At 37.5% G+C, this 24,522-nt stretch overlaps 1 protein-coding gene across 2 annotated transcripts in view; it reads left to right on the top strand.

Moving 5' to 3' along the window:
• The window catches only part of LOC139970036 (NLR family CARD domain-containing protein 4-like), a 554,750-nt gene that overhangs the window by 361,680 nt on the left and 168,548 nt on the right, over positions 1 to 24,522 (top strand). For both annotated transcript variants that reach the window (XM_071975614.1, XM_071975615.1), the window contains exon 8: positions 805 to 869. In XM_071975614.1, the coding sequence (XP_071831715.1) occupies positions 805 to 869 (65 nt within the window). The remainder of the gene's footprint in view (positions 1 to 804; positions 870 to 24,522) is intronic.

The following is a 24,522-nucleotide window of genomic DNA, read 5'->3' on the forward strand; positions in this document are numbered from 1 at the left end:
ATTTTCCTCTGTTTAGTTTTGCTTTTATTGTAATAGAAGGCTCTTAGGTATCCTATTGTATGTACCAAGTAACTTCAGGATTTTTTTTTTTTTTACAAATTTCCAAAATACGGAAATATGACATCATACCTATTAGCACTGTGGTTATGAAAATGTTTTGTTTATTTTTTTACATACATAATTTAACTTAAAATTTGCTATTAAACTAATCCCCTTTTCACCTTTTAACAATTGTTTTTAAACAGTGTTTAATTATAGCTCTCGTGATTTGTGATGACGTCACTGATGTTGGGTATTCTCTGATCCGTTCATCGCCTCATGGATTATTATTCTTGATCTGAGCATCGAATACTCGACTATCATAATTTGGTTGTTTAATTTAGTCCGAGATTAGATTCTGTTTGAAAGGGAGCATATGCTTTCATTTAGGATAATTGTATTATCGATCAGATATGTTAATGAGATGATAATAATTCTAACTTGATTGGTTTCATAACTAAGATGATAATAGTCGTTAACTGATTAGATATAAAACCGAGATGATAATGATAGTTAACTGATCGGTAATCTTACTGAGATGTAAGGATTGTAAACTGATCAGCTATATTACTGATATGATAATGATAGCAAACTAATAAGATCAAACTTAAGAAATCAACCAGATTGATCACTCAGCTAATATGAAGTTATCATCGAGGGCCAACATAAATCTCGTGAATATAATGTTTATGATTTCATTCCAGACCAACAAAGATTAAGTATGCACTTATCATGAACATATCTCTCTTTTATGTTTTTCATCAGTTTGGAATGGTAACTATATCAATGGAGTGTATCGTCGTCTGAATCTACAAACCGGTCAATGGCAGGTAAAGAGTTTGATCACCTTTCATTCAGCTATTGCTCAATGCAAGTCTGGTCAGCTTGTTTGCGTTATGCTGCCCTAGCACTATTTTCAGTCCCCAATAAGTGTAAATAAATCAATATAGTGATACATTATCTGTGAATTTTACGTGTTGCTGGTAATATAGGAAGTTCTGACGTAAAGAAAGAATTTTAAGACATCTTCTGGCTCCTACTTCCAAGGGGGGGGGGGGGTTATTGGTTGTGGATAGGGCGGATGGAATCTTGCGTGCCAAAATTGTCTAAATGAATATCAATCGGCGTTCACAACGCTTAGTTCTATATTGACACACCCGTACAATTTCCATGTCAGTTTGATATTTCAAGCATATAGATATAGCTAAAAGATTGACTTTTGGACAGGTTTGCTATATATGTATTGTACAATCGTTTTTGACACATGCCGTTTTATTAATATTCGAGGTTTTGAATTTGCATCCAATAAACTTACACGTTTATTCTGATATGAAACCGTATAATGTTATAAATCATATTGAACAGGTATGTTCTTGTAATTTCTGTGTAATTGTTCATCATAACACATAACAACAGTCGTAACAGTCCGTTTAACTGACCATGTATCTTACTGTAGCAGCTCCCTGGTTTTAACTGGTCATGTTTAGGTTTTTAGCTGTTTCTGTTGGTGTGAGACGTGGGTCTACCATGCAGCATTATAACACTAACAGCTATATTACTATAAAATGTTTGTCTTGATTCAGGTAATTACTAATCAAGTTAAATTAAACCATTTCTATGGTACTCTGCGAATTGGTCAATTGCACATGATGGTGATGGGGAAAATTTGGAAGGTAGTAATAGGAACAGATATATGTGGAATTTGGCTCTAAAACATATTTTAAATTGATTTCTCTACTTTCGTATTGTTTAACTCAAATAATGTTGATAATTACGTCAAGGCGTAAACGTTTTAATAATATTAAATAAAGCTACATGCTACTTATAGGTTATAACGTTGACCAACCCATATAATATTCACACATAACTGGATAGCCCTGCTACTAATTAAGATATATAAATAGGTTGTATCAATCACATGAGTGCTACTTATAAGTGAGTTATTTATCGTTTAATCAGATTCATACAATACTGTGTGTCCCACAAATTATTTGTCATGTTTTATTTGTATTTTTCCAAATTTGTAATCACTCTGCCTACTCTCATCTTTCATGGTGTGATTTTTGGTAAAATAAATTAACATTATGATTTCAAGGTTCTTATCTTTCCTTTTACGGCTAAGTTTGTTGCCAACAGCTTGTAGCAAAGACAACACAAAATACAGAAGCTAGAAATATCCATTATGGTATTCTTCCTTGTGAATTAAATATTGCTAATGAATAAACGTTGTTGCTTAGAAAGCTTCAGGGATTTAAAATATCACTTGCTTAAATTATGATTTATCCAGATGAGTGTATACGTCACTGACATACGTGTGTGGGTCCAACAGGCTTAGATATTATGAAAGGACGGGTCTGGTTTTTATTTGAAATCAATCAACTATGGTATATTCTTCTGAATGGTAATGCGCCATGGTCTTGGTCATTTGTATATATGAAAGGAAGAGGAGCTATTTTAATTACTGACATTGCCAGGGTTCCAGTCTAATACTATTTTATCTTGGGAGGGTGGGGGAGGGGGAATTGTGGTATTGGTGTAAAATGGGAATAAATTAGAAAACACAAAGAAACTAGCTCTGTAGTATACTGTGTAGCTCTACTAACCCACTTCGTTGTTCTGTTGTACGGATACCATGGTAACCAAAAAATATGCAATCACTTGATAAAATATGAATATAAGACAAATATTCGTATTATTTCCCGCGTGTTTTGAACAGACACAACTATACATACATTAGACGATTTGGAAGGTGTTAGGATCCGAAGGCCGGGGGGTTAGGCGGGGGGAGGGGGTTGGAGATGCGTTGTTCCACTCGGTTACTGCTAATCTCTTGTAATATTCACAATTTGTCATCGGCTAATTGTTGATTGTATCTTGATAATTATCTTAAATTGTTAAAGATATTATATTGCAACACCCGGACCCTGCTGCTTCATTAATCCCTAACCATTAGTGTCTGGGATGTGGTAGAGAGTTAAGGGCGCCAAATAATACAGAAACAAATCACGTTAATTTTTGTATCACGTTTATTACAAACGTAGAAACAAAATTATAAAAATTTGAAAGTGAACAGAAATACATATCTTTGAAATATTTTTTTGTAATAAAATTATGTAAGTTAATCATGAACATTGGTATGATAATAAAAACCGAGCATATCATTCAACAGTTGGTAGAACACTAGTAGCGTGTATGACTTTGAAACAACGTAATTGACATAACCGACGCTGCTTCACGTTTCCAACATACCACTAGAAATCCTCGTGAAACATTGGTATTATTCTCCTGAACCAAAACTTAGCTGTAGTAAAAATCAATGACATATCTTAATCAAATAATATCTTCACCTAAATGAATGTACGGAACATATCCCGCTTTTACGTCACCATATCTATGTACATTAAATACATGGGCGGCGATCATGGGGGGACGGGGGGGGGACATGTCCCCCCCCCCAATATTTTAGGTGGGGGGATATAGTATCAAATATCCCCCCCAATATTTGGTGGCATAGTTTTTTTTAAGCATATGTTTTGTATTTTTTTATGATATCGCTAGTAATTTCAAACTAGAAAATGCTTAGATGCAACTTACAAGGCCTGGGAAGTGCCATTTCCAGCAATCTGGGAGGCATTTTCGGCCAATTTTTTTTTTTTGCGCTTCGCGACAACTTAGAAAGTCTGGGTACAAGCTTTGCCCCGCCCAAATTCCTCGCAAGGCGCCTGTCTAACCGTGTCACAATTTGTTACTATATATGACCGAAAGTAGTTTTTACTTTTTTTTTCGAAATGAATAGCTAGACGGACCGCATCCGTAATGAAATTTGGTTTGCATCTTGTGTAAGTACGTACAATCATACACATGATCCACATCGATATGGGTTCACTGGGTTTCCATTTGGCCTGTTTCCTACAAGATTTCTATAACCGCAGGTGCGTAGCCAAGGGAGGGGGATGAAGGGTGGAGACCGCCCTCCCCCTCGAGCATATTATTTTGGTATTTTCTATGATATCGAAGTTTTACAGTAGCCGTTATAATAAGAGGTTTTAATATTTGTACACCAATAATTTAACTGTGTCTGAATTTTCGAAAATTCCGTGACCAACATTCTTCATCATACTTCCCTCTACTCGTGCAATTTTGACCGGTCTGTTAGGGGTTGAGGGTTTTTTTCTGTATTGGTTGTCCATAGATGAAATATTATGCAACATTATGGGTATGTTTTGAAGTGAATTTATTATTCAAATTCTGAACAAATAATGGGCTTAAAACCTTGAAAAGTGGGGCTGACGGGTATTGTGGGGCGTTACGTAGAATTACCTACAAAAGCAATGATCCACAGGAGATGCAATGAGGTAGAACATGATGTGTGACTGGTGACAATCTTGAAAAAAGGTTATAAATGAAAAAAAAAACTATTAGGAAAAACTTGGTTCTCAGGCAAAAGTGTACATCTGGTTGGTCAGTTTCAAGCCCGAGAAGTGCCATTTCCGGTGATCTGGGGGGCTATCAAAACCAGAAATTTTCTTGTGCGCTGCGCGCCAACCAATGGTGGCGCTCCGCTTTGATAGTAATTCGCCTGCATGTCCCCCCCCCCCCCAATATTTGAAACAGATCGCCGCCCCTGATTAAATATGAAACCGTAGAATGTTGTAAATCATGTTGCACCGTTCTTGTTTATGTTCATTTAATTTCGGGGCAATTGTTCATCATAGCACATACAACAGTCGTAACAACATTCAGTTTAGCCGACCCTGTAGCTAACTGTAGCTGCCCTTGCATATTTGTCTTTGTATCAGGCTCCCTGGATTTCCCTGGTTATGGTTATTCTCTTCTTTTCTCTGGTAGGAGGAGAAGTTGGTCTTCCATTAAATAAAGCTGCCTATTACGTCATAGGTTGTAAATTGACCAAACCTTGAAATATTCGAAGAATTTTTGGATACCCTGCAACTAACTTAGATATCTAAATATGTTGTCACAATCACGTGACTGCTCATGGTTAGTGAATTATTTGTCGTTCAACCAGATTTAGACAATTTATGCCCCATAAATTTATCGTCATAGATATTTGTTTTGTTAAAAAATCTTACTTTAATCTTCCCTGGTGGACTGAAGTAACAGTATGTTTTCAAGTCCTACTCATTTCTTTAACTGTCAAGTTTGCTATACCAGCAGATTGTAGCAAAAACAACACAACGTATAGAAGTGCACTTTTGCTCAGAGGCGTACGGGACCATTTCGGTTTGTGGGGGGCAGAAACATTTGTGCCCGAAATTTCCCGTGACACTATCTAAGCGGAGCGCCACCATCGGTTGGCGCGTAGCGTACAAGAAAAATTTTGGCAAAATATGCCTCTCAGATTGCCGGAAATGGCACTTCTGAGGCCTTGCAAGTTGCATCTAAACATTCTTTATTTTATAATCTCACGTTTAGAAATTTACACTTCCCCAAAAATTTGGTAAATTAGAAGAAGAAAAAATGGTAACATCACTTTGACGGGGAAAACTAGGACAGTATATTTTTTTAACTCCTATTTAGTTACGATATTTATTATTTTAACACAGTACTCAGCTACCCCCAAAAAAACATAAATTGTTCAACGACACGTAGGCGGGAAAATGACGCTGTGTCGGGTGAGACTGCAATTTGTCTCGCAAGAAAGTATAAAAAATAACAAAGAATATGATAAACCTTTACTTTTAGGATTGTAGGCACTCCCCCCCCCCCCCCACCATCCATGAAAAAGAAAATGTTTCTTATATACACTCATGTCTGGGATGTCCAGATATACAGTTGACTAGTTAGAAAAAAATGTTTACTGAGGTTTTTTCACTTCAGAGACTGCTAATCTCCATGCATGCTTGTCACCACGATTGTGAGCGGCGTTCCCTGTTAATAATTTTGGGCGATAGTGCAAAAAGCGTGGTAGCCCAGATGAGCTGCGCTTACGGTGGTGTTACACGGAAAAATTCGGGCATCATGATGCTACATAAAGAAAATCATTAGCCTATATTAATATTAATGTCACAAAACAAATAACACAGAACGCTCTCCACGGAATTTTTGGGCAAAAATATGAAAAAGATTCGGGCAAGCTACTACATATTTATATTTATATTTTTTTCTCCTCTTAGGCTGCCCGAATTTTTCAGGACTTTTGCCCGAATTTCTTGTCCTCTGGAAATTTCGTACGCCTCGTACGCCTATGCTTTTGCTACTACTTCTTTTAAGTTCAATCTTACTCAATTAATAACTCAAATGTATCCAGGTAAATGTTTCTGCGACCGTTTCCACGTACACTAATGTGTATAAAACATTAAATACCTGTAGTTTATGGTCAGAAATGAGGATGAACTGGCAGTGTAACGGATGGTGACCCATGCGAAGCAGCGCGATTCAACATAGTTGTTATTTGTATGGTTTTAAAATCATATCAGAAACTGTTTTTTTATTGCCTATTATATGTGTGGGGAGTGTATAAATAAACAAAATTCCTTGTGAACATCCGACTCACCGTTTCCCAGAATGCGAATGGTGGACATTTCGGCGATTGACATAAATGAAGGAAGAGGTGATACGTTTGTTGATAAAAATGAAAGAAAATTGAGGACTATTTTGTAACTTGTGAAAATATTTTATTTGTGTTTTGGAATAAACTGTAGAAAAAGATCTTGCAAATATATTTTTTAGTGGCACCAGATTAGCTCTGTGGAATAAATCATGACCGATGATTCGGTGGAGCTGTTATTAAATCACTTTCCCCGCACATTTACACAACAAGACCATCATACCAGTCAGTGTGTGAGGGCAATTATACTACTGCTTCGTTCTGTTGTCTAGATACCATGGTAACCAAAGAACTGGGCACGCATATATTGTGACGCTGTATACAAACACAATGTTGAAAAAGATCACGCACATGAATCTATTTGTTTGCGTCGCGGATATATATGCTAAGCCTTTGTCGTATATTGCTTTCTGGATTTTGTTAAAATCATCTTAGATTTACAGTAGACCCTCTTTTGGAGAAGCTGGATGGTCCGTTTACAGCAATGGTTGAATGACAAGACTAACTTAACGGATGTAACATTTACATAGCTGTTAACAGTATCGACTTAATTGCCATCAAATAGCACTCAAAAGCTTTCATCAGTTTGATGATTTTTTATAAGTTTGATAGATGCTTGAACTCATTGGAAACCTGTTTGCTCTTTAACCAGCATCGGAACTTAAATAACACCTATCACATTTGTCATAACATATATACATACTAGCTTCACCTTCTTATACATGTAAGAATTGGGGCTAGTGGTTAACGCCGGCGTCTTCCAGTCATGAGATCCCCGGTTCGATTCCCCGCCGACAGCAATGTGTGTCGTCTGGCAAGGGTGTTGTTCAATAACAACTTCCCGACATGGACGTTAAATGGATGTGTGCCGAGAGATTGGCTTCGGTCAGCTTGCGAGTCTTCAAGCCTCCATGGCTTCTTTCGCGAGTTCCTGCTTGCGGGAAGATCACATTTACATACATACATAATATTGCTAAGTATACCGTTGTTCAAATATCATGTACACTTAGAGTTCCCGTAAAAAATATATAACTCGAATTTATTACAAAACTCCGGCGCATATATTGCTCATTTTATTTCCGTTATCACCAGTGTAAATATAAAATATTTATAAATAGGAGAACCAAGGACTAAAAAATATAAAAATATGTACATCAATATGAACATAAATATCAGAAAGTAAAAGATTAAATATAGTTGAAAACTTATGTTACTAGATATAATCTACAAAAGGGTTCAAGTCATTCTGTTTGAATAAACTTTACAGTAAAGCAAAGAAAAAAACTGAAGGGCTTTATTCCACTTTTGGGGGCAAAGATATTAAGATTGTGTACATTTCTGTTAGCTTTAACTAAGACCACGGTCACACGTATAAAATTGCATCTTCCGACAATCGTTTCTTAACTATAGTCCGACCATATTAAACTAACTACGGTAGCGGTCACACGTACTTACACGATGTTGTACTATATATTCGGACGATCGTTATTCGCGGACACATGCATCAGTGAGTTAATTTTTAGCAACGCTTTCATGCGCCGTTGCGTTGGGTCGGTCAAGGGTCACGGTGTTGACGATGTTTCGCGGGATTTTTAGTTGTAATAGATGATGGCGATGGAAGCTCAATTTGCCGTAGCGCTTTTATTGAATATTATGAGGTTTGTATTACGAAGGAGGCGTCACATATTGGAAGAAGCATTCCTGCAAAGACAAGAGGCCGCTGTTCGTCGACGGAAAGCGTGCACGACGCATATTCCTCCCCAATCATTCGTAATACACTACGAAATATTATGGATATGCAAGCCCAGCACGCACTGCTCACGCTAATGCGTATGCGTCCGTTCGTATCCCTGGTTCGCCATCATTTCCGCACACATCCTAAACACCTCCTTATTCCTGACGTGGTTTTCCACCATACTCTGTATCTTCTCCCCCCCCCCCCCCAATATATCAATTAGTGTCAGGACTTCTTGTTCCTCCCAGGTTTTACCGCGAGTAGTGGCCACCATTGGGAGTTGTCTTTGGAGTGTCGAATTGTCCGGAGTGTTGACTGTTGTGTTTTTTTGTGGTAGAAACCGTACGTGTGTATGTACAGTACATGTATTAGTGTACAGTATGCAGTGCAGTGCAGGTTGGTTTTGTTTACATCGTATGTATCTAGGCACGCGTCGCTATGTCAAGGGATTGAAATCGGGGATTTCCGGCCGAAGTCAGTGTTTATGCTAAAATGCATAGTCGGACAACGCAATTGCGGTCACACGCATGGTTATTCCTGCTAACGATGGTCGCACCATTGTTAATTCGGGGCTAATGATGCTAACCAACATCTTTAGTGGACGATGGTCGGACGATATTCAGACCATAGTATAGAGCGGTCACACGCAAATCGTACCATGGTCGGACCATCGTTATGTCTGAGAAAATGTACGTGTGACAGGGGTCTAAAATACCTTAAGTGCAGGATACAATGGGTGTTCCATACGAATAGTTCATGTCTTCTCAATCAATAGGAATTGTCCAATCTAAACGCTCAAAGGAATAATTAGTTAACGGAAGAGATGTAAATGTTGCAGATTATAATTATGGGGATTTTTAATCTGATTTTTTTCTTGATACACCATTATTGATGTAAGAATTATACCTCGCGACAAAAATGGTATAATTAATGCTATATATGAAACATCACCTTTGACGATGTCATAAGAGGGATTTGTCTTAAGTACAGACTAAGCTGATATACATATACGACTGTCTGATATAACAGACAACACATATTCATATAGTCTATATCGCTGTAGGCATGGGCGTCAATCCAGGAGGGGGGGGGGGGGGACGGGGGGACACGTCCCCCCACATTTCGATGGATGGGGGAAACAATATCAAATGTCCCCCCCACACATTTGGAAAAAGAGTAGTGTCGTGGCTCTATTTGGTTACGGCTTACACATCTTAGGATTCATATCCTCGAATATCACTCAATGTTGCTGAATGGAGAATTCCACCCAGATCTCGTGAGTTGGTACCCTGAGCTCTCCAACAATCTTAAGCTTAGTTTGCCTTTATTTCGAGGCCAGTTCCATTCGTCGTCGGTTGAAGGGTACAGACAAATATTCAAGTTGGTGAATCCAGTGGTACGGGCTATGTTTGGTGAAGTCGAAGCTCTCTTGCGGTTGCTCCTCGTCTCCTCCGCCAGTTCGACGGAAGCCGAGAGATCTTTTAGTGCTTTGAGGCGTTTGAAGACAAGGCTACGGAGCACCATGACTCAACAGAGGCTGAACCATGTGATCGTGTTCCATATTCACCGCGCAGGGACGTCGTTAGAGGGGGTGTGGGTGTGTCTCACCCCCAAGCCATGGTAAAACTGACGCTAGTTGGAAAATTGGAGTGCGACAGTCGGAATTTCCGACTGTCGCACTCTAGTTTATCTAAGCCGTTTCATGTTAAAAAAATTAAAAATTTCGGTCAAAATTGACCTTTAACCCGTCATATTTACCACGTTTTCCTTGCCACTTTGGGAAATTGTTTCTCGCGATTCTTATACTCCACCGTACAAAACTTCTTATGATTTTGAATACTACACAAAAAAATGCCAAATAGAACTATACCGTCATAGGCGTAGGAGCCCAATTTGTTTTGTGGGGGGGGGGGGGGTTGTAACGACTTGCCCGAAAAATATGACCAAAATGTTTCGCGCGCTACGCACGCATCACACATGATCATGTGCATATCATACAGACATGCATCGGTTTTTACATCGCATGCAAATAGCATACAATCATTTTCCGTCTTATTACCCTTCCGTATTGGTGATAATTGTTGGGTAATAATAATATCAGTATAACCACTGAAAAACACATTGCAAATTATCCAAAAAGCTATCAGCATATTGCCCGAATTTCACAAAAATATTTGGTTGGGGTGGGGGGGGGGCAATAAGTTTTTGAAATGAGTGCCAGTGGGTACAAAATGTATCGCAACAAGTTCGTAACAGAAGTGCAGTCGCGAAAGATTGGGTTTTCTGACTGACACTGACCGTATCGTTGACGAGTAGAGGGAGGGTGGGGGTACAAAGCAGCAGTTAGAATTTTCTGGCTTCAAAACCGATTTTCAGCCACTACACCCCCCCCCCCCCAAATCATCAGGCCTTAGCTACGTCCCTGGGTACATGGTGGTTACACCGATAACCAGAGGCAGATCCACCTAGCAACCGAGGTAACTTGCTTGAGGACTCCAACGAACAATTACTGATTTATTTTCATGCCTTCATCACTTTAGCCACCACTCACATGGGACCTATTCTAAGTCTGACGATACATGCGCATGTGTGAGGTCCTGAAAACATAATAAAAGTGGTTTTTCTTGCTATCCTTGTTTTCAAATTTCATGTAAATGTATTCTCGTAGACCTAGCAACCTGGTTTAACATGCTGGCGCCAAATTTGCGCTAAGCTCGCTATACGAACTCGTGCCCTATTAGTTAGTTATTTAAATTATTAATAATGGCGTATGAGGAAATGCACCATTTTGTGGTATGACTCCCAGGACAGAAAGTCGAGAAACTCACATGCAGTCGCGGCGGATAGCTTCCTTCGCCTATATGTCTGGGGAAATTTTGGGACATCGTTCCTAGAGACCAGGGGTGGGCAACCTGCGGGCCACATGCGGCCCGCCAGTGATTTTTTTGCGGCCCGTGAGATGTCTCAAGAAAAAGAAAAAAAATCAATCTATTTTGCAAAACAATTTTGCAAAACGAGCTAGCTGCTTAGAATTTATCTGCACTTATGATGCTGTCAGGTTGGTCTATTATCACCATTAATTATCAACAGGACTGTATTGACATTATGGTTTTGTGAATACAGATTAAGTACACACACCTATTGCTTGAACGTCCTCGAAATCAAAGGTTTGAAATCAGCAGCAGGCCGTTGGTTAGGTGCGGCCCTGTCAATCTTTCACTCCTAAAATCTGGCCCATTCATTCAAAAGGTTGCCCACCCCTGCAATGGGCCTATATCTGAGGCCCTGGGGTCAGTGGCGTCGTGCCCATTGGGGCCCGGGGGGCACAGGCCCCCCCCCCCCAAAAAAAATCAAAGATGTCATAAAATTTTGTCATAATTTTAAAAAAAAGTGTTTTCGAAATCGAAAAGTATAGACTAAATATTCAATTTTTCTGCCCATGTTTTCACACGGCATGGCTTTTTCTTCACCCAGTCACCACTTCTCACGGGCATGGGCGGCAAGGGCGGCGGAACCGGGGGCACAGGGGGCACGTGCCCCCACTTTTCCCCAGGTTAAAAATGTGCCCATTTTCTACATAAAAATTGAGGTCTCTCAAGTTAGCAAGAGGCCAGGGAACCAGAATGAACACTCGGGAAGGGCCTTTTTCCGGCCATCTGAGGGGTTTGTAAAACCAAAAATTTCCTACTACGCTCTGCGCCAACCGATGGTGGCGCTCCGCTCAGATAGTCGTGCATACAACTTTGCAACTCCTGGCTACGCCTCTGACACTTAGTGAATTTCTGTGGGTCAAACTCAAAGCTATTTCGAATGAAACAAATTTGTTAAGATATTAACAAAAAATAAACTCTAATTCGGAAGATTCCTACATTAGCAATTAGCATGATTTCGCCTCATTTTGTTTCAAAAGAAAACTTGTTCCTTGTTTCCCAATTTGCACATTGGATATTGCAGTGCTAGTATGCATATTTTCCTTGAGATGGGGGGGGGGGCGCTGATGGAGTGATGTGTGTACACAAATAAGATAATACAATAAGAGTTGTAAAGGGAACTAAATATAAGGCTGCATCAGTCCAATCGAATTGCTGCAAAGTGCCCTTTGATGTCGGTGCCCCCCCCCCTCAGATTGAAAGTGCTTCCGCCGCCCTTGATGGGCGGTGATCATGGATCAGCCAACACGAAAATGTTTCGATATCTTAAATGTTGGGCGCTTCTGGGAGACGAGGAATTGGTAAACTTAGGAATAAATGGCGATCACTTCCTTCGAGAATATTTCCCAAAATAAAAAAATTGCCGGAAATTTTTATCAATTTTAGGGGTGTTGCTTTCTGCCATAATGCACGGGAAATGCCCTTTCCTGCAATCTAAGGGGTCTGCCAGAAGAACATTTTTTTTGTACGCTGCGCGCCAACCCATGGTGGCGCTCCGCTTAGATGGTATACTCGAATCGATTCCGTCCCCCCACGTTTCAAATCGGATTGACGCCCTTGCTAATGACCATCTTTAGTGGACGATGGTCGGACGATCGTCAGACTATAGTAGAGAGCGGTCACACGCAAATTGTACCATGGTCGGACCATGGTCGGACCATCGTTATGTCTGAAAAAATGTACGTGTGACCGGATTATAGATATAGCAGATTATAGTTATGGGGATTTTTAATCTGATTTTTTTTTATACACAATTATTGATGTAAGAATTATCCCTCGCGACCGAAATGGTAAAATTAATCCTATATCTGAAACATCACTTTTGACGATGTCATAGAGGGATTTGTCTTAAGAACAGACTAAGCTGATTTACAGATATACGACTGTCTGGTATAACAGACAACGCATATTCATATAGTCTATATCGCTGTAGGCATTCCGTTGCAGTCGCTCCGGACTAAGGCATGTTTGTTTGGATAAAAGTGCTACAATATACATCGATATAGAGACTTCAAACTAGTCTTGGTGATTTTCTAACTTTAAGATATTAACATAAAGATTCAGTTGTTCGTTTGTAATACATTTGTTTGAAGCTGACAGTTACAGATCAGTGAGTTATGTGATATTAGTATGTAATACAGGCGACGGTAGGATAGAGCGTTAATCTAAGATATTATCTTCGTATCCTCGGCACTCTTGAAATGGGCGCAATGTTACATGTTGTCAAGTGTCTACTTCCTGTCAGGCTCATAGTAAACTTTAGAATCTCATGTGAGGATATTACAAAGTTTTCATCACCCTTCTATCATCCTAATCTTTGTAATTTGTTTAACTTTCTCTTGTTATTAGAAAACTACTTTCCATAGTTTATTATAAACTGTCCCTACTCCTGTCTTTCAACGCCCTTTCATCTGATTTGGAACCATATTTGTGTGTTCTTAAAGCAGCCATATCCGTTGTTGTATTATATTATTAATTTAACATGAAACGAAACCTTGTGCAACTGTAAATGTTTAGATAGATGTGTGCGCATTATTGAAGTGGTAATTCATTTAATCACACGGTGCACTTTAGGACATTATTCTAATTCAGTAAACTTGAAGCCAATTAAAGACAATTGGTCATAAAAATCTACGTATTGCCTACTTATCGTAATGGCACACTTTCTCTGGTTTGATTCGTTATTTTTAAATGATATATCAAAAGATGAAAAAAACTTCCTTAGAGATTCTAATTGAAAAAGGGGGGGGGGTCTACGTCCCCATACTGAAGTAACGACAATTACATTTAGAGATAAATTTGCAATTGTCCAACGACGAGGAGTTATTTCTCCAGGATGTATATATAACGTACAATACACAATATACGTTAGCAACCTTGTGACGAGGTTGGTACAAATAAATGAAAATAAATGAAGTCTCCCTTCCACGCTCGTACTCCAGCACTTTCGTCCTATTTCCTTATTATTGTTGTTGTCGTCCTTTCTCTGCATGTAAACTCCTATGTGCTCTCCTTATAGAAGTACAGTATAATTGTCTTGTGAATCAATGAACATTATCAAGTTTAAAATGGAGAATATTCAGACAGATAGAAACATATAAAGCGAAATGAATCTACCGTGCTTCCAGTGTTTCTCTCCACACCGTCTCTGTCAAAAAATGTTTTCTTGGTACAAATATCAATGGATAATTTTCATCTCTAGAATCTTTACGTCTGGCGTCTCTGCACGCATCAATATGCCTTCAACAATCATTTAATGTTACTCGGTTCAAGTAGTGTGAGTTGTAATGGGATTTAAGGGATTCCTATTTATTATATTTCATTATTGATTTAGATTGATGTATATATATTGTACGTGACTGATGTGCATGTGTGGGTCCAAGCAGGCCTCTATATAGAAGGACGTATCTGGGTTTAACTTAAAACTTAGAAACAAATGGATTTTTTAAGATCTCTTCAACTTCATGCACTTTAACATACTAGGAAAATGAATTGTTTGTACAGTGCTATGAATAAGCAGCATCATTATGATACAAACAATATCAACGGTGAATCTGAAGTAATAGTGTTTTTAAAATATTTGTTATTCCTTTCGTCTTTTTAATAACGGCTATATAAAATTTAAAAAAAATAATAACTCGAAGGAGCTTGGGCCCGAGTGGGAGGAGAGGGGGTGTTCAAAGTACCTGGTTATGTGTTTGATTATGTAAAATTACCACCCAGCAAGTTAACTATTGTATCTTCATAATTATACTCAAGTACTGATGATAAAATAATGCAACATCCGGGCCTTGTATCCTCACATCGTTCCTATTGTTATTATTACTCTTTCCATCAGAACTTGTATATATATCTGTATCTTATAGGATAAGAAACACTCTGATGTAGTAGAGTCAAATTATTTCTTATTTCGAGACGAGTCCGAGACCACTTGGTTCGAGTATGATACTCTCGAGTCCGAACAGCCTTTCTATAGAGTATATGAGCAACCCGAACGAAGTCCAGCTAATACATAGAGACACAGCAATGAAGAGCTCACGCGGTTACTGCCAATACTAGTCTAACAGACACACAGGGGGTATCGGTTACATAAACCCACTCTAAATATTCCTTAATTTACGGACCGTCGCTTCCTGGTCTAAATGTTCCTTGCCTAACATTGAACAGAGAGAGTCACTTATTGGAAAACTGATTATGTGCACATATACACACTTCTAATTGAACATACATTGACAGGGTAAATTTAGAATAAAAAATATGTTCAAGGTTTATTATAATTCATCAAATATTTAAATGTTAAAAGATCTATAATCTATGTAATTATTCCACTGTGTCTCTTGTTGTATACTTTGATCGGACAATTACATTTACCAAACGTTCATAGATATCTTTACACTACTAACAATACGATAGAAACAGACCATCTTAGACGAAGGGGGGGGGGGGTGGGGGTGTAACCAATATGCTGCTTTGTGGGCTAAGCCAGATTTTGCTTTTTTCTGACATTAAATCGATCCAACAACGACGTTCTACTAAACTCTTTACCATCCTCGTCATCTTCTCGTTCCATGGTAGCCATCTGATCATCTCAGTGAGAAGTTGGTCATGATAACGTCACTCAGTGTTTGATGACGTCACTCAGTGTTTCATAACGGGTTTAAAACTAAATATGTCTTTCCTATAAAGCTGATGTTTTATATTAATGTTATTAAAGGCATCGAAGACTCGCCCCAAACAGCGTGCCGCCATCTTTCAAAAGTTAACTTTCCGTTGCTTGCAAGTGAAGTTTTTTCTTGTCGCTACAAAATGCAGACAGTAATGAAACGTGATACCTTGTTATCTTAGCTGGACCTGAGATGTCCATCGCTGTATCGTTTGTACACTGTGCTGTGGGTATTGACCGCAGCTGTATGTACTGAATGTACACTAGTGTCTAATAACCGACGGTAGTAGCTGTGTGCGTACTTTTTGGGATCGATGGTGGTGTCTTATACTTCTGTTACACCTCATTGGAAACTAGATCAGATAACCGGCATTAGATGTTTCTTTTGCGCGAGTCTTCACACCCTTTAAGTCCGTGCATCTTACATTGACGAGTCTGTCTCCTTTATTGACTTTAGGGTGTTCAATGTAGATGTGTGTTTACCTGGCAGGAATAGTTTATTGCGACATTTGTGAAGATATATCATTCTAAATTATATATTTTTTGCCTCGTCATGTTATATTTTCCTGAAATTAAATTTTAAAATCTCATGAAAATAATATTTCTCTTCCTTTCAGGCCTGTGACGGTTCGGGTAGTCTACCAGGAGAAGAGGTAAGAGAGACATATATTCATGTCCCTGTTAATTAGTAACGGTAATAGATTCATGTTACTGTTAATTGATGACGTCAATTTAGTAGCAGGCAGTAATGTGTTAATTACCGTGGAACAAAGAAATAAGACAAAAGAGTATTAGACATTTTTCACATCTGGAAGGAAAGATTTATAATTTTCGTGTATCAACAGGCAATTTAGATAGGCCAGTTACGAGTTTTTGTCTGGTAATGATGATAGCACTGTTCTCAATGTCAAGTTTAAGTGAGGCCTAAATAATCTTCCTTCAGCAACATGGATAAGGAAATGCTAAACAAAGAAACGGATAGACTTTTAAATACTGCAAGTTTTAGTCAGATGTTATGGAGCGTTACAAGCCTCACACAATATTTGAAGATAACTTTTAAATTGACAACCCCCACCCCCACCCCACCCCCACCGGCAGATGATTAATGTTTAATTTGTTTCACTCTGCTGATGTACATATCATAATTCGTTACCAATTCAAAAAGTATCAAATATATTTATTAGTAAATTTCTTGTAGTACGGTAACTCATTTGTTCATTAAGTTCTCCGCGAAACAAATGTTCACAGTTTATTGACTGTGAGAGGAACTGACATAATACATTAACATCGTTAAATGTCATATGACGATTCAACAGTGTAACCGGTATTCTTTGATATAATACAATCATTATAATCATTCCCTGGGCTCGGGGAGGGGCTGGGGATGGTTTAGGAGGGTATCCGTTGGGTTATAGAATCATTGTGAAACGAGAGCATACATAAAATTACACAATCACTAACTCGGAGCCAACTGTTGTTATATGACATATAAGGAAACTAGTAAACAATGAACGGTTGATGTTTTAGTGACTGAGTGATGACGTCATAACGTAATCCCTTACAGAGTGGATTAAAAGGAGGAGGGGTGCATCAAGTAAGTTCCAGTTCAGGTCCGTTTATATAAAAGACATGACAGCAACGGTGTAGGTAGCTAACGGCACTATAGTAATTTGAGATGAAGCTGCGTGCATGATAGTTGATTCTCTTACAACATAAACTTGAAGAAAAAAAAACATTTATTTTGCAATACACTTCCCAAATGTGTGTCAGTTTAATGCCTCAAGTAAGATTTCGAGATGGTTTACGCTGATTCTAATCTCAAGTAATCGATTATTTATTAGCACATCATGTTATAGTTTTTTTTACAGTGATTTTTATTCTTTTTATTTTTGTTCTTTTGCAATGTGAAAGCTAATTTCTGAATATTGTACCAAACCTTTCTAATGTAAGTCAAAATGAGCTAGTAATGAATTACAATTATACACAGTTTTTTCTCTACATGAAATTTTATTTTGGAAAATAAATGAAAACATTGATCATTAACATGTCGTTGCCTAAACACATTTACAAACAAGTGACACATATAACACCAACTAAGGAGGTTCCATTTTGCTTTTTAATTCAATTTGTACATTATATGTCTGACTTATCCAGCTAACAAATAATGTTGTTATGGGCGTTTAGTATAATGTCAATGTTTGTTCAGAATAAACATAAAAGCTGATTTCAAGGCACGTTTTATCTTTCTTCGTAGGGCTCATTTTAATTATTTTCAAATACGACGTTAGCGTACACTTGCAGCTAAGGTGTATTACTGCTACATGACGCATTGTATATACGGAATTTTACTAAGGGAAATTGTGTGTTTACTCACCATGCATGCGACGGATGAGTTGACGTGATAAAGTATTTCTCCTGCAAGGCAAAAAAACTAGCGGCTCGTAGTTCCATTGTTTCAAGGCGGTGGGAGGAAGGGAGGATTCGTCCGACTACGTTGTTTAAAACTAGAGTTTGTTACCCAAAGTTAGATGAAAATTTCAATTAACCCCACCCAATCCCTCTTCATGGACGTCTTTTGTCCACCAACTTTCTTCGGCGAGGTTTAAGAAGTCACTCATAGTTAACATCGTTGTAATACATCTTGACATATGGGGTCTGTAGAAATATTGGACAAAACTTTAAGGTGTAACCATGGATATACATGAACGATATTAATTAATTACCTCGATCTATAGCTATTTTCATGTTAATGGGTAAAGGAAGCAAATTGCCCTTGGATTTTAAACATTAAACCGTCAAAACGTTAACAATACTTTTATAAACAGCGGTCAGTTTCACCCTTCAACGTCCGGATTACCTTTCATTTTGAATTAAGAAACGCTATACTGATACTGTACAGAGAAACTAACAATAAAATAAGAAATAAAAAGTAGGTAATTCGTGGTTTACGTGACATTCATTTTGATTAATTGTGCAACTGATATGGTTAACGCTGGGTTCACGTTCATTGTAAAGTCAAAACAATAGAGCGAAAAATGAGCATATAAAACATATATATGTCAATAATTTGCATCACGTGACACCAAACGTGTTTTCAGTTCGTATTGTATACAATGTGTTACAGCTTCCAAGTATATTGATATCTCGTTCATCGTTCCGGACTTGTAAGAAAGTAATCTGGCTTTCAATTGCTTGTTTTGACAGGGTTTTCATTTTGATCCTCTTTGTCCAAACCAACAAAATCTTTGTCTCTTCTTCACTCACTATTACTATCTCTTCAATTTCTCCAATCTCTCTCATCTCTCTCAAAAACAAAACGAGATCATGTCTAACTGTTACTATAGCCCTACTACCAGCAAACTAACATGTTCCTAGACAATGGTACTATGGTAACCAGAGATGCCCGGATGCTACGGGAAGGGGACAGGAGTATACTATGATCGCGAATTATTTTTCGGAACAGTGATTTTCTATCACTATAGTTGTGTATATTTTCGCATTGGGGTCCCAGGATGTATCAAATACTTTTAAAACTTAATATCAGTAGTTTTTTAGGGCTTCGTAGGCAATATATATCCGGGTCCAACAAGACTACTGACCATGTGTATTAAGCGAGCTCTTGAACGTGGGAACATTCACAGGGTAGCGCTTTCAGCACACCTGAAGATTGTTCTGGGTCCACCACTCCCGCCCCTCCCTCCCCCTTTCACCGTTCATCTCTGACCTGAAGTTATCGGGACGGTTATTAAGACTGGTTAATAAAGCTGAACGGTTTATCAATGATTACATTATAGTTTTGGAAAAAAAAAGGAACGCTAGCAAACAAAGACGCTGTCTTTTACATTTAACACTTAAACTGTTTATAGTCTTTTGCACTTTAATATGCATTTATAATTAACCCATTTACTGTTAAAAGCTTTCCACTGAAGATAAAAATATGCTAATGATAACACAAGTTCCGTCAAAACAAAACATGAAGCAGAACCCAGTCTAGCATGGTCAAGAAAATCAACTCAAATAACTATCCCGTTAGATGTAAATAATGGTCGAAATTCCCTGCAGGGAATTTCCTTTTTAAAGGTACAACAGTATATGAACGTCAGATAGTGACACCGCCTACCCAACATTTTACTTTACTTTTACACGAAATGTTACGATTGGCTTCACATTTCTAGAGGAAGAAGGGAGAGAGGTGTATCCAGCTGGGTAAATTAAAAAGGGCTACTCAGCTTGACGGGATCAGCTTATAAACGGGACGGTACATTTACCTGCAGCGCATCAATGTGTGATATTACCCATGTGTGATATTACATTGGGTTGCATTGTTTGAGTCATCCGTGATATCAAGCGGAAATCCCCTGGATAGGGTCATTTGATGGTTACCAGCAGGGAAGAGGATGGGGTGTGGAGATAAATGCACTGATTCTTTACACAGAAATCACTTTTATAGATGTGGAGAGGATTATATCCCTGAATATTGAATCAATATTTTGTGACATATACTATTCATTTTTGTTACTTATATACTTATTTTCAATATTTCAAGCAAACTGTGGAGCTTGTTATAGAATCCAACCATCACAAATTGGTCTCTTCAAGCATGGAATCAAAGCTACCACAACATTAGTGACCTTGGTTTCATGGATTTAGCCTTCATGTGTATATTATGTTCACTACTAAAATATTCAGAATATGTTGTCGTTAGAAATCCTTAAAATGATAACTGAAATAATAATAAACAGGACAAAAATTGTCAATACATTTGAAAACATGTAAAATGAGTTTAACAAGAAGTAAACTTAAGTTTGTTGTGACATGAATCCATTATCTTTTAAATAACACTTCTTATATGGCTGCATATAATTAATATTTACAACATTTAAATACACTGCATTGTGTTATCTTATACATATTTATTACTTATACTTTTCCCTCTTGTTTAGGGGTTCAAGGAGGAGGCTTACAAGAGAAACCTGCCATGGCTCATGTAACTGTAAGTCAATACAGCTGAATACTCTTTACCTTAGTGTTTAACATTGTATTTGTTAACGGTGATTGTCTGTTACTTTTACTTGTAAGATCTTAATATATTAAAATAAATCTCCATCATTAACCACACTTTTATCCCTATATCTGTAATTTTCTAATCTTATCTGGTCACTAATATTTATGTGCTTCAACTGTAATTGGTTTTATTATATATTGAATGTATGAAGATGAGTGATAAGTTCCTTCCATTAACAGTAATAAGAGTATATGTTCATTATTGCAATAATGTTAATGTACACAACCTCCCTTTTCGCTGCTTAGGCGTAAGAAGGACATATAAAAGATACATTAATTTATCTGCTAACATGTGTGTTATTACTGAAACGGTTATTATAACGATAAGTATAATTCAACCCTTCCTTATTATATTATTAATTTTATCGAAAACAAATGAAAGATTATAGTGAGTCCTCCTTTAATACTAACAGGGACAAAAACTGTCAGTAAACAATGAAAGTGTAATAACGAAACGACTATGTGCGATATGGTGACGTCACTCCATTGATAACACACAGAAAATAATAGAATCTGTGGAAAAGAAGAGAGTTAAATCTGAACAAGGTCATAGCTCGTCAGCTGTTTGGCATGTGACCTAATTAGGGACGTAAAATATAATTTATCAATTGGGGTGGGATCGGGAAGGGGAGAAATGAAATACAGACTCATGAATTAACAGACAGAAGGAATGTCAAGGTCAGCAGGACACGATACTGTTTTCTAAAACACAAACATGTTAAAGAGCATGATCTTGTTCCATTTGTTTCCTACAAATTCGTCTTGTGTAACAAATTATCCCCTTTAGCATAACACCAATAATATTAAAGTATACACACAGAGCAAGTGAATTCCTTCGTTGACGTTTATAAGAATGTTAATGTGCAATTCATGTGTAGACATACCTACGAGGACACCAAGGGCATTGGAGAGGGCGCCGCCATTTGATTATGTGCTCAAAGAAGACAACGTTATACCGGTCGTTAGCTTGTTTCCCGTGTCGCGGTGTTTTATATATTTATTTTTGGCTCATGGTATTGCTGGCACATTTTCCCCATTGTTCTACTGATAAGAATTTTGCTCGACCCATTATTTATATAACAAATGTACCCTAATATATATATATATATATATATATATATATATATATCATTTCATCTTTATATTACAGCTCAATGCTGGCGTCGCCAATCAGCAGCAGAACTGTGACGGCATTTGCTGTATTTTCAAAACTGTTAATATCTCCCAAATAATACAAACAGTGCCAGATAGAGCTCCAGTATAATACACATGCAACTAGTCTTGTATGATTGTGACGTCATCAAATGCCTATATTCTCAAGACAATGGAATGGTGACTTGATGAAGACTGTAACTTTTACATTAACTGTGAATGGATCTTGTAGAGAGATTAAATTGTACAATAATATTAATAATCCAACATACAATAAATAAGTGGATTTAACTGTGAAATTTACATTTTGTTTAAAGGATTACATTATACTGAATTTTAGTATTTACATGTTTTAGTACAATAAAGAGGAATGTTACTAAAGTTTCTTCAACTTTTCTGGGCTTTTTAGAGATTCACCTTAAAATATGCTAAATGTCTGGAATACTCTTTGAATGCTAAATTAATGATGACGTCAGCCCCTTGACGTCAGGCCTAAATATTCATATTAATAATGTGTTTGATACAATTTAATAACTCAACAAAATCAAGTTTTGTAACTGTTCTAACACCAAAGCATATTTAGATTATTTTTTACAACATTTGTCCATGTCGAATTTGTACTTCAATGTTAAAATTTTATTTGAGGCCATAAAAGTCTTCTCACCTCATTGGGTTTTGTCTTACATTTGAGGAACTGACATAACTGTCTCCGTATTATATTATATAGTCCAGTTACCTTTACTGATGAACTTAGCTGTTTAAAGTAACATGTCTCAAAATTAAACAAAATATTATAGTGAAAGCAGCCTAGACTGAAAGCCAGTGGTGTACAACATAACAACATTCATGTTGTGCTTAAAGTCATCCTTTCATATGCTACATGTTCAATTACTTAGTTTTGAGCGCTAAATCGTTCAAATGTAATTTATTTGGTTTTGTTAGTCACATTCGGTTTAGGGTTAGGGTTAGGGGGACTAGAGGGGTGGGTGATGGGGACATAAATGTTATCCTGTGACCATTTCTGAATCTGATGTATATGCTGCTAAAGATTGTTATGAGTGCACTGTCCACAATCTATCTCCTATTGAGATAACAGCGACTTCATCTTCGCCACAAACTGGAATAGTATGGTGACGTCACTGATTACTAAGTTGAAGAAACAATTAACAAATGTACTATTTTTCTCTCTTGAATTCAGCTTTATGAAGTTTAAAACAAAACGATGACAGGAAAGTACATATAAGAAAGAATGAGTAATTATGAAAGACTCGTCCACTATTAATTAAGATATATTACCCACCTATTAGGCGGGTTTAACCCCAGGTAGCATGCATCATTTAAATTTATTGCAAGCGTTTTCTTACTTAAGAAAGATGCGATATCTTACATGATCATACACGCTACTTAGTAGTTTATTGTTAAGTGTACAACAAGTCATTTCTTACGTTTTATTACCCACATTACTGTCCACATATACTTTCATTTCTAAATCTAAATTCATTTGCTATTAAAGCCAAATTCACATTGCTACTCGCTAATTAAATTACTAATGACGTCATCCAACAACCACTACGTCATCAGTATAGGAGACTATATTTTCTTGGATGTCAACTATTGAGAGAGGGAAAAAAACACAAACCCAATCTTACTCTTTGCGTATATGTGGAGGGGCGGGGTGTGTGTGTGTGTGGGGGGGGGGCAGTTGGGAGGGTTTGATGACGTTCCCACCACTTTGGTGATCAAGTGGATGTTATAGTAGTTATTTGCACCACCATCAGAACCCGAATCTGTCGAATGGGAATTATATGGTAATATACAGTATTTTCCCCCAATATGTTAGTCTTCGTTACATGCGTAAATAAAGAGCAACGTTTGTTTTACGTACTCCTCGTTTGCAGGTCATAACATCCTTTATAAGTCCAATTGTATGTAATGTTATGATTCATCCCAATTCCAAACCCATATCTCCACCTTCCAACCCCCCCCCCCCCCACCCCGGCCTTCCCCGACAAACACCTTACTACTCAGATAATTGATTACACGCCTAATTCTGTTAATATTTCTATACTATTTTTAAGCAGACTTGTTTATACCGCTTTGGTAAAAATATGTACATATACTGTATCCACATACACTCGGTAACTAAGAGGGCATGATTACACTTTTTCTTCGTTCTTCCTTTTACTGCATTTGACGTAAACTGTGACGTATCGGTTACGTAATGTCTAAAATCTAACAAAGAGTAGAGCCACATTAATTATGTCAACGTTAGGACTAAATGACATTCATTGGTTATCTACAATACCGTTGTGTTTTAAAAGCATACTGCAAGAACTTAGAGGTGATATTAATTAATATATGTTGTATGTTT

Source organism: Apostichopus japonicus, chromosome 7 (genome assembly GCF_037975245.1).
Source record: "Apostichopus japonicus isolate 1M-3 chromosome 7, ASM3797524v1, whole genome shotgun sequence".
Classification (NCBI taxonomy): domain Eukaryota; kingdom Metazoa; phylum Echinodermata; class Holothuroidea; order Aspidochirotida; family Stichopodidae; genus Apostichopus; species Apostichopus japonicus.